General features: G+C 35.1%; 1 protein-coding gene across 1 annotated transcript; it reads left to right on the top strand.

The window, feature by feature from the left end:
* The first annotated feature begins 5,880 nt into the window (after nt 1-5,880).
* Nucleotides 5,881-7,054, top strand: LOC113505615. Its single transcript, XM_026888405.1, has 3 exons — nt 5,881-6,480; nt 6,573-6,767; nt 6,841-7,054. The coding sequence occupies exons 1-3, from the start codon at nt 6,256-6,258 to the stop codon at nt 6,913-6,915; spliced, it is 495 nt and encodes a 164-aa protein (XP_026744206.1). The 5' UTR covers nt 5,881-6,255; the 3' UTR covers nt 6,916-7,054.
* The last annotated feature ends 8,032 nt before the right edge of the window (nt 7,055-15,086 follow it).

The raw sequence follows: 15,086 nt of genomic DNA, 5'->3' as shown, positions 1-15,086 counted from the left end.
TGAGTTGCAAAATTCCAACCGGAACGACAAACAAACAAGAAAGTGAGTTTTTAAAAACGTGGGAAAAACAATCCAAAATGGTTAGAAAACAAAATATAAGCTTGAAATTTTCAAAATTAACTATTCCAGCCTTATCCCATTTTCCTTTCAGGCTTCACCCGTCCCCCGTTCCATAGCTACACATAGCTGTTCTATTGTTAGTACACATTAAGAGAATGCTTAAACAATATGAAAGCATTTACAATTATCGGGGGATGTTACAAGAGAGAAGGTACGTACTTAACTTTTAAAAGATTAACCTTTTTCAAACTTGGCGCGAAAAAAGAGCTGTTGTGAGTTTCTTTTTAGTTTTTTTTTATTGATTTGTAAGGGATTTTTGTATATGAAAATGACGGTGAAATTTCAATTGTACCTTATGCTAATTAATGTCTATATTATAACACTAGCTGTTGCCCGCGACTTCATCCGCGTGTTTAGGTTAGGTTAGGTTAGGAATTTTTGAACGGAAGCCCTCGAAGATGAATAATTTTCCCTGCTTTTTTCCACATTTTCCATTGTATCTTCGCTCCTATTAGTCGCAGCGTGATGGTTTATAGCTTAAAACCTTCCTCGATGAATGGTCTAAATATTTCTTTCAATTTGGACGGTAGTTCCTGAGATAAGCGCGGTCAAACAAACAAACTCTACAGCTTTTGTATATTAGTATAGATTTAAATGTGAAGGTAAAGCAAGTAAGTTTGACGTGTCTTTAGCATCATAGCTCCCGAACGGATTGCGTGATTTCAATGTGTTTCGTATTAAAGGTGGATTATGTGCGATTGTATTAAGACTTGTTTGTAAAAATCAGTTAAGCTGGAGGTAGATCTCGATGGCGTGTAATTGGGGCCTATCCAGCAATGAACGAGTATGGGCTGATGATGGTGATGAATAAAGTATTGAGTATTGAGTATTGAGTATTGAGTATGTAGCCGTTCAAAAGTTTTAGTGGATGTAATTTTTTTTTTTGCGATAGGTTTAAAAATTGATCTTGTTATAATAATTTTCGTGGTAATGATTTAAACTTTAATGATACAACGGTTTACTCACGCGTATTTAACGGGATTGCCTACCTAGTTTCGGACCCGACCGGAGTCCTTAATCATGAGCGGACGTTGCGGGGCGAGTCAAAATCGCGACCCAATCCTGACAAATACGCGTGAGTAAACAGAAAGGATTTATTAAAGATATTTGCTACCTTGCTATTTTAGCCTGACCAATCATTTTTTGTCCTTAGAAAAGGAAAATCTTGAGTGATAATGAAGGCTAAGCAACGCTCAACGCGGTTTGGTTTTGGAAGGGTGATTATTTGTAAAACATATTGAGAACCATCTTTGTTTCGGAAAGAAAGTTGAATTGTTCTTCTTCTATGTTAATATTTATGGCGACAGTAGAAATAAATAATAGATCTTTGAAAATCTTAATTACCTGGCTGTCACTGTTCCTGAGATACAGCCCGTGGCAGATGGATAGCAGAGCCGCAGTAATGTTTTTCCTATAAGGATATTTAGCCGTTGCGTATTAAGTGTGTATTTGTATATTACAGGTATAGTCCTACTACTATTATAAAGGCGAAAGTTTGTAAGTATCGATGTATGGATGTTTGTTACTCCTTCACGTAAAAACTACTGAATGGATTTGAATGAAACTTTACCACAATATAGCTTATACATCAGAATAACACATAGGCTACAATTTTTGAGGTTTCTAATGTGAGGTCGTAAAAAAACACATTTTTTGCGCTTACATTGCAAACGCTGACTGAATCCTACAAGATAGATAGAAGGCAGATAGATAGATAGAAGGCAGGTATAAATTATAACTTATATCTTCTTACCACGCGGACGAAGTCGCGGGCAACAGCTAGTTAAGTATAAATTATCTCTTGTACTCATGTTCTGTGCAAATAAATAATTCTTATTCTTATTGCCTAACAAGATATACAAATAGGTACTACGTGACGAAACTGGCAAAAGAATTCACAAAATCGATCGACTAAAAGACATCTTGTAAAATATAAAATCATTGTTCATTCATTTGTTGAATGAATGAAATGAAAAAGAAAGGTAATCGGTGCCATTGAATGCGAATCGTTGACGCTTTTCGGGTTTAGGGTAAGTTTTGACGTTTCATACAAAATTTATTTTTCCAAACTCCAACTTAAATACAACTTAATTTTGACATATTCTTATATGTGTATTAAGTAGTTATTTTTTTAACTTAAAGTAAAAAACTGGGAAAGGCTGTTGGAGTAAGTTTTTTTAGGGTTCTGCTCAAAAAAGGTTCAATACAAATTCGTATTACTAAAGCATCGTTGTTTTTTTGTCTATCTGTCTGTTTTTATATCCGATTGTCCGTCTATCCGCCTGTCCGTTTATCATTTGTAGGCAGCCAAAATTGTCACAGATATTTTATTTTTGCTATAGCAGCTTTTTTAATTAATTTTAAGGCATGTAATTCTGCACTCAAGTTTTACAAAATAAATATCTTGTTGCCCCTAAAAAAAGATTGAAATTCAGCAAAGCATGTTACGGTCATAAATTTGTGGGTGCCCTCAAATTTACTTATCACCCAACCGATAAGTTTTTCTTAAGCTCACTCACTTCGCTCTTGACCAGTTTATCTGCAGTTTTCTTAAATCAATTAAAACCACTAAAAAGATAAAGAATGATAGGAATCTAATTACTGTAAAAACTATCTCACAGAGAATTACGTCCAATATAACACCGCTAAAGAGAAACGTCTAGAAAGTGCGTTCGAACGGGCGAGTCCACTTGCCTTACCAACGAGAAAGTAACTTAGTCGCAGCGTAGCTTGGTCGTGCTGTGTATCAAGGTTGTAGAGAATTTATTTAAAAGTATAGAGCTTGCTTTTATAAGGGCATTGCTTTGAAAAGCTAGGGATGTTAGATGCTTATAATTTGTTCTTTACATTTCCTATTTATTTATTTAACATTATAAAACCATTAAAATACTTACTACTAATGCAATCGATGCGTATCTAAGTTGACAAATGAAAATAACAATAAATTATACTGTGGACAATACATAAAAACTAAAAATATATAATTAATACTGAACCTTATACAAATATTAATAATACCGGCCAAACGTCCCACTGCTAGTCACAAGCCTCTTGTCGTATGAGGAAGATTTGAGGATTGATCACCACGCTAGCTCACCAATATTTAGAAATCCAAGGTTCCTCAAAATGTTTTCGTTTTTGTATTTGGGAGCGAACCTGTACCTTGTGCATACAAGTCCATTCATAGAACCGCAGCCCACCACGGCATCGCAATTATAATATGTACAGTGTTTAACTACTTTTACAAGCCAGTAACTCATTTCAACAAACAACTAAAACCAGATCTTTTATTATTTTCATTTCCCACCCCTCACTTGCTTATCGAATCCAAACACTCCTCCACTTTACATTTTTAATCAGCGTCCCACATTTCTTACTTAAACCGAGCTACTTGTCATTCCAGCAACTAGTCTGACATTAATTATTATTCCAGTTACTTACGCCAGTTTGCGGTGTGGTTCAAATGAGGCTCCACTCGACAGTTTTTTGGGTCAACAGAGGGCCTAGCCAACAGACCCGTAGCGATCGCAAACGCCAAGAGAAACGTTACTAATTGTATGGAGATGAACGCTAAGTCACGTGGTCAAATCAATAGAATAGAAAAGTCGTAGCCAACAATACTACTTATCAAATCGTTCGAAACGATAGAATAGAAACTTAAGAGTTTGACAGATCCGATCGCTAAATCCCATACAAATTACACAAAACGGTAGCCAACCTGCAATTTGACAAGCGCTTACGAAACGTTAGGAATTGTATGGAGATAACAAAATCCGAACGCTAAGTCACGTGGTTAAATCAAACGAATAGAAAAGTCGTAGCCAAGTATGCTACTTGTCAACGCGTTTTGAACGATAGAATAGAAACTTAAGCGTTTGACAGTTCCGATCGTTACATCCTGTACAAAACGGTAGCCAAATTACAATTTTGACAAGCGTTTACGAAACGGAGTCGTAGCGTTCGATAGAAAACTAAACGATCGCCGAGACCCTAACGTTTACGACAGAAAATGGCGTCATTATACAATCAGCTGTTCGGATGTTTTTTAGTGTCTTGTTTTGTTTTGTAATATTCAGTTTTAATTGAACTATGCATTCATTTTATACATTGTGGGGCGCTCAAAATGAAGAAAGGTGACTTAAGCGGTGGTCAAGAGACCTTAATCGTCAGTGCATGCGAACGATTCAAGATATAGTAGGTATGCCAGACTGTATTTGTCAAACATTTTAGATAAAATTATGTTTAAAGAAGACTCTTTGGCTGAACTTTGGATTTAAAACATTACACGATACGTTACGACATTAACTTTGGAGATTCCGGATTTACTAAAAGAGGCGAGGTGTCTTTGTAGGTGTTGTGCTCTTAGCTACAGGATTCAAACATTATACTAGGTTTAATTAAACTTAATTAAATATAAGCATAATGTGTGTGATTATAGGTTTTATAATATCAATAAACTATGGCACCCAGCCATAGTTTATTGATATTATAAAACCTAATGTTGAAGAACATCATATAATAGGAAAGGATATCAATAATAAAATATTCTAATGGCAGATGCAACTAATCTTTATTTAAACTGAATACATTAAATTTTAATTATTCATAGTAATTAGTTCTTATTCATAATTTTCAGATTTGTGATAGTAACCATACAATAATCAATATAAATGAGAGGTTTGGTGAACCCATGCAGAACTCACATACGGTCATTTAGTAAAGTTGGGCCGTACTCATATGATGATATACTCATAACCACATCATTCTTTCATTATTATCTCTAATCACTTCTACCAATAAACAAGTGTGGTTATTAGGCATGTTTTACAATAGGAAACAAAAAGATCACCACTATAAATATGCATAAAATATATTGTTTCTTTTTAGTAAACACAATTTACTTCTTTTGATTCTGGCTGTCCGCTACGTCCCTGGCTTATGCCCTGTATCCTCGTGCCCATGCTGGGCAAGGTTTAAGGGAAGAAAATTATACCCAAAGGCATGTGCAAGCCAGGAACTGTATTTAGTGTACCCACATGTAACAAGTAACACAACCAAGGCTTGTTGTGTGGTACACAATGTAGCACTGAAAGCTGGACTAGCTATAGTAGCTATCCACTTACCACTAGACCTTGCAGTGCATGATGATGACAATAACACTTTTCCATCAGACCCTGCATCTACTTCTACTGTTGGCAACCAAACTGAATTACTGCAAGGCGGGGAGTCATGCTCAAATGATTGTTAAAAAGTATAAAGGACTTCTTCAAGTGTACATTTGTATTTATGAAATATTTATTTTAAATTTTGGACATTAAAAAAAACGTGTTACCTAATCTAATTAAATAATTAAAATAATCTAAATAACAAAAACTGTATTTTATTGGTGTTACCTTTCTTTATCTTTTTAACAACTCATAACTTATATTTTCGACAAGTCTTATTGGGTAGCGATCTGGTAAACAAAAAAGATTTTTGTAATACAAGTAATGTATTATTTAAACAATAAAAAAGCATTGCTTAATGATAACACTCATATAAAGATACATCTTTATTTGTAAGATATGCTGATCTTCCTTTACTGGTGAATAAATATATGAGGCTATATCTAAAATCTAAAAACTATAACAAAATAACAACAACAAATGAAAGTAAACATAAGAGACACACTAATAGATTTCCCATTCCAAAAATCAGTCATTGACTATAAAGAACTGAAATTGTTTAATTTAAAGAAAGTAATTAAACAATACTTTATATCAATGAAAGATATTAATTAAATTTTTGAAAATACAATAATGAAATCTTATTCAAATACGAATCTGTCAATCTGACGTTCTTTTGACGTTCTTGAGAACGCTCACCATAGACAAAAGCGTATGTTTTTTCTACAGTTACTATAGAATAAGCGATTCTCTTCGTCGTGTTAAGATGGCTAGCTACTTATTCTATTCTACAGTTTCAAACGCTGTGGCGTAAACTTTTGTAGAAAGAAACTATACGAAACGTTTGTACTTTGTACTTAGCTAGTGTTAACAAAAGAAAATGGCGTCATTCTTCAATCAGCTGTGAGGATTCTGTTACCTGTTTTGCTTTATTTTGTATCATTTTTTATTATTCAGTTTCATTTGAATAATGCATTCTCTCAATATGTTGTGGTGCGCTCAAAACGAAGAAAGATGGCTTAAAAAGCAGGAAAGAGACTTTAATCATCAGTGCGTCGGCACGATCGAAGTTATACCGGATAGTATATTTGTGCAACACTTCAGATTAAATAAATCTACGTTTCGGTCTCTTTGTCAAGAACTACGAGTAAAAACTTCCTTGAGGGGTTCTCAGGAAATTTCTCTAACAGTTAAGGTAATTCATAAAGAAATTTTGCAATGAATAGACTTACAAACTTAGCCGGTATGAACCTAATTTATTCAAATATAACGGTTGTGTCTTTGTAGGTGTTGTGCGCTCTTACCTTTTTGGCGACAGGCTCCTATCAAAGGACTTTTGGTGTTACCCAGCATGTAGCCCAACGAACAGCTAGCCGATGCATCAGACAAGTCGTTGATGCGTTAAACCACCCTGCTATCATGGCGAGATGGATAGTATTTCCGAGAACTCAGCAAGAAAGAGGTTTAATTAAACAAGAGAAAGTATGGAACAAAATGTTTTCACTCATTTAAGTGTTCCTATTCTTATGATAAGAAAATATTTTTGTTCTTTCAGGTTTCAAAGAAGGTTTGGCTTGCCTGGAGTAATTGGGTGCATAGATTGCACTCATATTGCTATAGTAAAACCTAATCAGGAAGAACATCTTTTTTATAATAGGAAGGGACATCATTCCTTAAATGTTCAAATGTTCGAATGCCATTCAACGTGGCAATGCTGCCAGCCTTTTGGGCACACTCCCAGCCGGCAGCGATGCCGATGAATTTTTTGATGCTTTGATTTAATAAATTTAATTATTTTTTTATTTTTTGTTTTTTAACTTGTAAATATTTTACTCTGTAAAATTGTAAATATTATGAATAAACTAATATAACAGCTTGTTAAACAATAATAAACAAGAAAAAAAAAATGGTAGAATATATAAACTTATAAACTTTTCTTAAACTGTATTGAATTGTAATAATTGAGTATTTGAATCTTTTTTTCTCTTTGAAAATTGGAACAATCATGTAGGTAGGTATAAGTTTTATGGAAAAACATTTTTTTTTCGCAATATTTGAAAAGTTGTATCAAAATGAAAAAAATAACTTTTATCCACTACCAAAGACGCGCTGACAACTCCCGAACAAATCCGAGCGAGTGTGACCGGTGACGTCACACTGTTATTGTCAAGCTACATCTAATTACTATAATATATCTCTATGTTACTATAGCATAATATATTGTATCATGTATAATTTTATAAATTTTTAATCGCTCAAATTCAGAAAAAAAACATTCTTTACGTTTTTTCACTTTAAACAATTATTAATAAAATTAATTCAGTTTAAAAATGTATTTTTTTTTCCACAACTCCAATTATAGCATATTTTTCGTAAACATATTCTTCACTTTCACATTATAATAGTAAAATGAACTTGTAGCATACTTTTTTACTCCGTACAAAACTCAAACTGCAATATTCTTATACATTCAAATAAGTTTCACCCGCTTACTAACAATTTTATTACGAACTAACGTCACGAACCTGCCTGACGTTCATTTGACGTTTTTGAAAACGCTGACCATAGACAAAAAATTAAGTTTTTTCTACATTGATTATAGAATAAGCGATCGTCTTCGCCAATGTAATTTGGCTAGCTACTTATTCTATTCTATCGTTTCAAACGCCGTGGCGTTAACGTTTGTAGAAATCTATTCTATACGAAAGGCATGCATGTTGGCTAGGCCCTCAGTGAACGAACGTGGACTCGTTAAAAAATGTTTGTGGGACCACAAGTTGTAGCCATTTACCATACACGGGTTTTATTAGCTGTAAACTTTGATATGAAGATTCGTTTCTCAAGATAAACTTTACTTGAAGTATGTCCAATGTTTGTGGGGAACAGTTTGATTTTGTGTGAGAGAGCTGTAATGGGATAGCTTCGGTAATGGCGCCCAACGTGGGGCCCACAATTGTCTCCACTACTCCTTCTATGTAATGACGATGAAAGTTCTTTTACTAGGACTGTGACAGTTCCACAAGAAGCCTCCCATATGTAGAAGGATAGGGTTATTTACAAATTTGGTTATGGCGCCCACCGTGGGGCACCCACTCGTGATTAATGTTCGTTATCTTTATGAGAGGTCTGCAGTGGGACAATTACAAGCTGGTGTTATTAACAACTTTTCTTTAGTGCCCACCGTTGGAATCATATGTGTGGGTGTTCAATACTCCTTAACTGTATGAGAGACCTATAGTGGGTGTTTTTAACAGTTTCAGTAATGGCACCCAACGTGGGGCTCACAAATAGTGTTCAATGCTCATTTTCTATATGACGACTCCAAAGAGATAATACAGGGTGACTTTGTTTATAACAACGCTCGTTTTCACATAACGTTTAGTTTTGTTATTAAAACAAAAAATATTAACGTCACCGTTTTATAATTAATGTTAAACATTAAAAATTAAATTGGAGGACATGTTTTTGTCTTACAAAAGGGCCGGGAACTATACCCACAAGGATCTCATTTGACGCGTAGGAGGGTAGTGGTGGGGCCACCAAACAAGAGTGTACTGCAGCCTCATATTTTATATATTATATTATTTATTCCACACATGACTCCTTTCTTATATATGGCTATCTATGAATCTTTCGTCAGAAATTTAAACCCCGTTTCGTATTAGCTATTTCAAGTGTAGTCTTTAAAAAAAAAACTACTCCCGCACTAAGACTTTGCTTTATCGCGACACAAGGATTAAATAATCCTTGTGTCGCGGGGTTTTTACAAACATAACAATCACGTGCACAATGACACCCAGACTCAGAACAAACATTCGATCACACAAATAAAAGCTTGTCCTCCGCGGAGATCGAACCCGCGACACGACGCGCGCTGTGGGTTTGGCGTGGTGACCTCAACCACTCGGCTATCCGTGCAGTCGTGTGTAGTGTGTGTGTCTGAGCTTCCACTGACTGTCCGTTTGTTTTTCATCAGGCTGTATCTTATTAACCGTGATAAGCAGATCGTTGAAAACTTTAACAGATAATTTTGTCAGTCAATGTATTGCTTATTACTAAAAATTACGCTGACTTCAAACTAAAAATCTTATTTTTTTATTACTTAAATTTATTATTAAACATCTATGTTTCATAATCTCCAACCCACAAATTGAAATCATTCGCTGACTTCGTAGCCACAAGATGTAGGCCGAAAATATTGCTCCCGGATAAAAAAAACATTGAATTTTTTTTAGCAATTTAATTAAATTTTATAAATATTTGGATTTGTCCCTGGGCGGGTTGCTCTCGAATCGTTAAGCAAATAAGAATATAAATAAATGCATGTATTCATAGAAAAATGTGTAAGAAATTTAAGATAAATTATATTTTTGTACATTAGACTAAAGAAAATTACGAGACCCATTTAATGTCCCAATACAACGTTTGCCAGGTCAGCTAGTTATATTTCAATCCTACTACTATTATAAAGGCGAAAGATTGTAAGTATGGATGTATGGATGTTTGTTACTCTTTCACGTAAAAACTACTGAATGGATTTGAATGAAACTTTACCACAATATAGCTTATACATCAGAATAACACATAGGCTACTATTTTTGAGATTTCTAATGTGAGGTCGTAAAAAAACATTTTTTTTGCGCTTACATTGCAAACGCTGACTGAATCCTACAAGATAGATAGAAGGCAGATAGATAGATAGAAGGCAGGTATAAATTATAACTTATATCTTCTAACCACGCGGACGAAGTCGCTAATGTAATGAATGTAACTAGTGTTAAATATATAAAATTATTTTGTCACGCTGTACGGTATTTAACTATATCGATATTGCTCAACTGATGCGCACGAAATAAAATTTGTGTGCTTATTGGGTAGGTATGAGACACGGACAAAATTTATAGCTGGCATAATTTATATAATTTTCCCATTTTTTCATTTAAAGAAGTCATTTTCATTCTAGATTTCAGTCTCACTACAACAATCTATATCTATACTTAATATATAAAGCTGAAGAGTTTGTTTGTTCGAAAGCGCTTATCTCAGGATCAACTGGTTCAAATTGAAAAAATCTTTTTCCGTTTATACGTAGACCATTCATCGAGGAAGGTTTTAGGCTATACATACAATGGAAAATGTGGAAAAAACAGGGAAAATTATTCATCGCGAGGGCACCACGCGGACGAAGTCGCGGGCAACAGCTGATATGAGATATGCTTTTAAGTATTTTTGTAAGAATTTTCCTGCATTATTTCAATGTTGCACTTACGGAAATGAAACTTTACAAATATGCTAAAAACTCATTTTTTTTCTTAAGATTTTTTCATAATAATCATGACGCTTCATACAACTTTGCACCATACACTGCTAACAGCTATATCCAACCACAATCTAACATCGTTCAATAGGATATTAACACGTCCGCGTCACTGCCAAGTAGTTAATTATTTCGGACAGCACGTTGCAATCAACTTTGTCACAAATATGAATTATTAAAACCCATTTGTGTGCGGTAAACTCGTAATTTGTAATTAGTTTTGCTAATGAACGTTCCGACCGACATTTCACGGACTAAATAGACTGATATATGTGTCAGTGAATGATGGAAGTTTAATAGTTTTATATTTGTAACAATAAGAGCTTATCACTATCAAACTGCGGGCCTTTCTTACAGGGAACAAGCACTGATCACCACACGTGTGCCCCATGTTGGGCGCCATTACCGAAGCTGTTAATAACACCAGCCCGTAACTGTCCCATACAGAAATTCAAAATTTATGATCAGTTACATTGTGAAACCATACCTTTAAGCCTTTTCCTACTATCTCCATCCGACTTCGTCCGCGTGGTTAGAAGATATTATAAGTTATGTTTTTTTATTTTTTTTCCTCATTTTCCATGGTATCTTCGCTCCTATTAGTCGCAGCGTGATGGTATATAGCTTAAAACCTTCTTCGATTAATGGTCTATTCAACACAAAAAGATTTTTTTTACTTTGAACCAGCAGTTCCTGAGATAAACGCGTTCAAACAAACAAACTCTTCAGCTTTATATATTAGTATAGATTATACTTCAAATCATTTTCTTGTTATCTCGGCAATCGTTATGACGGCAGATAAATTCCTATGAATGAATTAACATAGATAGGGCTCTAACTGCGACAAATATTATGAAAATCGATTACACATGAGACTTATTATATAAATGTCAAATGCTTCAGAAATGACGTTTTGCTTTCTTCAATTTTTCATTGTATGGACAAAATGAAGTTACCTATAAAAATAAATTAAGAAAGTAATCTCGATAACTACAATTTCTATTGCTGTTTCCCCCCTGAAAGTCATAAGTCAAGTTCCCAGAAAAAGTTAAGATAAGGCAAAAGGACCACGATCTTTCCTTATTTGCCAAGTCGTAAAAACAGAAGTGGTTTTTTGTACCAAGTTTTAATAAAAGTTTTCTGTTACTTGTGACTGTGCTGGAATCGTATACGATCAAATGTAATTGATTAAAACTCGTGTAACAATTGCAACAAATTAGCCTTTTCCCAACTATGTTGGGGTCGGCTTCCAGTCTTACAGGATTCAGCTAAGTACCAGTGTTTTACAAGGAGCGACTGCCTATCTGACCTCCTCAACACAGTTACCTGGGCAACACGATGCCCTTTAGTTAGACTGGTTGTCAGACTTTTCAAGCTTCTGACTACCTGTAACGACTGTCAAAGATGTAGGAATAATAGCTGGGATCCACAATTTAACGTGCCTTCTGAAACCCAGAGCAACTCGTTATGACATAGATGGTCACCCATCAACGGACCGACCGTACACGTGTTAGATCCGTGATTATTCAACTTTTACTTATAGTTTAACAATTAATTATTAAATAATATAGATAAATTCCACCCAACCAGAAAAAAATCGTCCTCATCACTAAACATTTCTCCGGTCGGAAATCGAACCCACGACCTTTGGCATAGCAGTCGTAACCACTTACCACTAGACACGCTTGTCACAGGGATATTTAACACCGATAAACACTACAGCGTACCCATTCAGACTCATAATTTCATTAATCAAATAATTTTACAGCCGATTAAATGATCACGGGAGGGACAGATTAAAATTAATTCATAACATTCACCATGTTTTGAGGATCGCTATTTGTTTTGATAAGGGTCGTGGCCCTTCATAGCGTAACGATTACTTCGATCAAGGACTCGAATACGAGCAAAGATTCTATCTACTGAGCGACGTGCTGGTTCGATCCCCGCGTAGGACAAGCGTTTGTGTGATCCACGAATGCTTGTCCTGATTCTGGGTGTCTTTGTGCATGTGACTTAGGTTTGTCAAACCCCCGCGCCATAAGCTTAAATCCACAAGTTGAGTCGTTCTTCTGTTATTTTTTTTCTTGAGAATAGCAGAAACCGAAAACTGAGAGAAAATATGTGGGTTGGTTAAAAATAAATTTGACAGCAAGCCCTAAAAAAATATTTCTCCTCTTAATTATGCCACCTTTCCAAATACTTCAAATCGATTAATAATCAAAATAAACATTAGACATTAGACGGTATTCAAGTTATATCCTGAATTTAAAAGAAACTTTCACAAAACGTAATCTTGACTTAATCTAAGCAGAGTCTGTGTTATGAGTACTATACAACTGACAAATCTCTACTAATATATAAAGCTGAAGAGTTTGTTTATTTGTTTGAACGCGCTAATCTCAGGAACTACTGGTCCAAATTGAAAAAGTATTTTTGTGTTGAATAGACCATTCATCGAGGAAGGCTTTAGGCTATAAACCATCGCGCTGCGACTAATAGGAGCGAAGATACAATGGAAAATGTGAAAAAATCAGAGCAGGTATAAATCATAACTTATATTTTCTACCCACGGAGACGAAGTCGCGGGCAACAGCTAGTAAATACATAAGTATGTTATGTATTTCTAAATAAATACATAATATAGACAAATTACACCCAGACATAGAACAAATGATCATGCTCTTCACACAAAAACACTTATCGTAGGTGGGAATCGAACGCAAAATCTCCGGCATAGCAGTCAGGGCCACTAAGCACTAGACCAGTATCAGACCTGTAGTATTACTTTAAGACCCAGATCCCTAAATCAAAACAATAAGGATGACGACGGGGTATGAAAGTTAAAAATCTATTTAACCCTCATTAACTATCTAAATAGTTGAAAAACTAAAATTGCAAATAATAATCTTTATTGACACAAAAACACATTTTACAAATGAGTTGCGAGCGTAAATAGCTTTATTAGTTAAATAACTGTGTGCTATTAACGCCCACCAAAAATTCACAAAGATGAACTGCTTTAAAGTTATTAAAAAGTTAAAGGTATAAAAACTATTCTATGTTCTTTCTCAAGGTCAACTCTATCTCTGTACCAAATTTCATTAAAATCAGTTCAGTGGTTTAGACGTGAAAGCGTAACAGACAGACAGAGTTACTTTCGCATTTATAATATTAGTAGGAAAGTACGGATTAAACTACAAATTTTTTCATCATACTCATTCAATCAGAGTCTTCGCAACTTGCCACAATCCATCTCAACGAAACCCCTCTCAACTCAAATAGAACGAATTAACCCACAGTCACGCCACATTGTGCGCACACCCTAACGTAACGGAGGCTGAGCGTATAATCCTTGTTCACTGAACTTATACGAAGCCTTTGATCATTGGATGTCCTAACATCCTTACAGGCGCACACACACATACACACGTATATAATATACGCGTTAATTCATCTGTGTATGAGCACTAGTGTATAATTTGTTGGGGGAGTGTTGTGGGCGAAATTGTGACTTAAGGTTTGGGTATATGGTTGGTTTTAGGTTGTAAAGGTTATTGTTTTTTTGTTTTGAGATTTTTGATTGATTTGGTTTGATATTGTTGTGTTTTCTTTAGTATGGATCAGCTGTCCCGGCGAATGTACCGCCTAACAGTCGATGATAACAATGCAGGCAATATATAAATTTTTCTTGTGCAACTTTTCCATATTCTCTCACCTTTTAAACCTTCGATGGACTCAAACAAATATTTCAAGACAAAAAAGCCGTTCTCGAGTTTCAGCGAGACTAACAATTCATTTTTATAACGACATCGTCGACATCACTAGAAATTGTATATGAGAGTATTTGTAACGGTTTTACGACGCAATAGTTTGTCCGAGTAATAAAAATATTTCACTAATGAAAAACTACGTCATAGACGAATAATATAAGCTACATATAAAAGCCTTAAAATCTTACACAAACTACGACTTTTGACGGCTTTGCATCGAAAACCACGGGTACCACGGTACTTAGTCGCTGTTAATAAATGATGCAACGTTTTACTCCCGGTAGTTTCCACTAGTTTCGGACCCAACTGGAGTCGAAGTGACTCGCGATCCCGCCGTGTCAGCTCATGATTAGGCTGCTTCTCCAACAGAGACGTGCGAGGATGCGCAGCGAGGGATGTGTTTGTAAAGAACTAATAGAATCGCTTCATATACCTCGCTTCAGTCAGCTCTTGTGAAAACGGCTCAGCGGACATCCTCGCACGACACATTTCAATCGCACATCTCTGATGGAAACGCGTCGTAAGGATTCCGGTTGAGTCCGAAACTGTTCGTTCTATCCCTATAAATACGTTTATTATCATAACTCCATGTTGATGATAAAACTATACCATATTGTCAAAAGTTTCTCTTGTTTCACACGTAGTTAGATCCATTGTTCTGTAATTACTAAGTTAGAATATTGATTTTCGTTCTATTTCTGGTAGCATGAG

The sequence above is a fragment of the Trichoplusia ni genome, chromosome 26, assembly GCF_003590095.1.
Source record: "Trichoplusia ni isolate ovarian cell line Hi5 chromosome 26, tn1, whole genome shotgun sequence".
In the NCBI taxonomy this organism is placed as follows: domain Eukaryota; kingdom Metazoa; phylum Arthropoda; class Insecta; order Lepidoptera; family Noctuidae; genus Trichoplusia; species Trichoplusia ni.
The sequence above is the reverse complement of the archived record's forward strand: the minus strand, read 5'-3'. Positions and strand labels throughout refer to the sequence as shown.

Bases quoted from the DNA above. Each gene is read 5' to 3' on its own strand.
- LOC113505615 (XM_026888405.1), top strand. From the start codon at position 6,256: ATGCATTCTCTCAATATGTTGTGGTGCGCTCAAAACGAAGAAAGATGG. The intron at 6,481-6,572 runs GTAATTCATAAA...GTGTCTTTGTAG, and splicing joins AAATTTCTCTAACAGTTAAG to GTGTTGTGCGCTCTTACCTT. The intron at 6,768-6,840 runs GTATGGAACAAA...TTGTTCTTTCAG, and splicing joins GTTTAATTAAACAAGAGAAA to GTTTCAAAGAAGGTTTGGCT.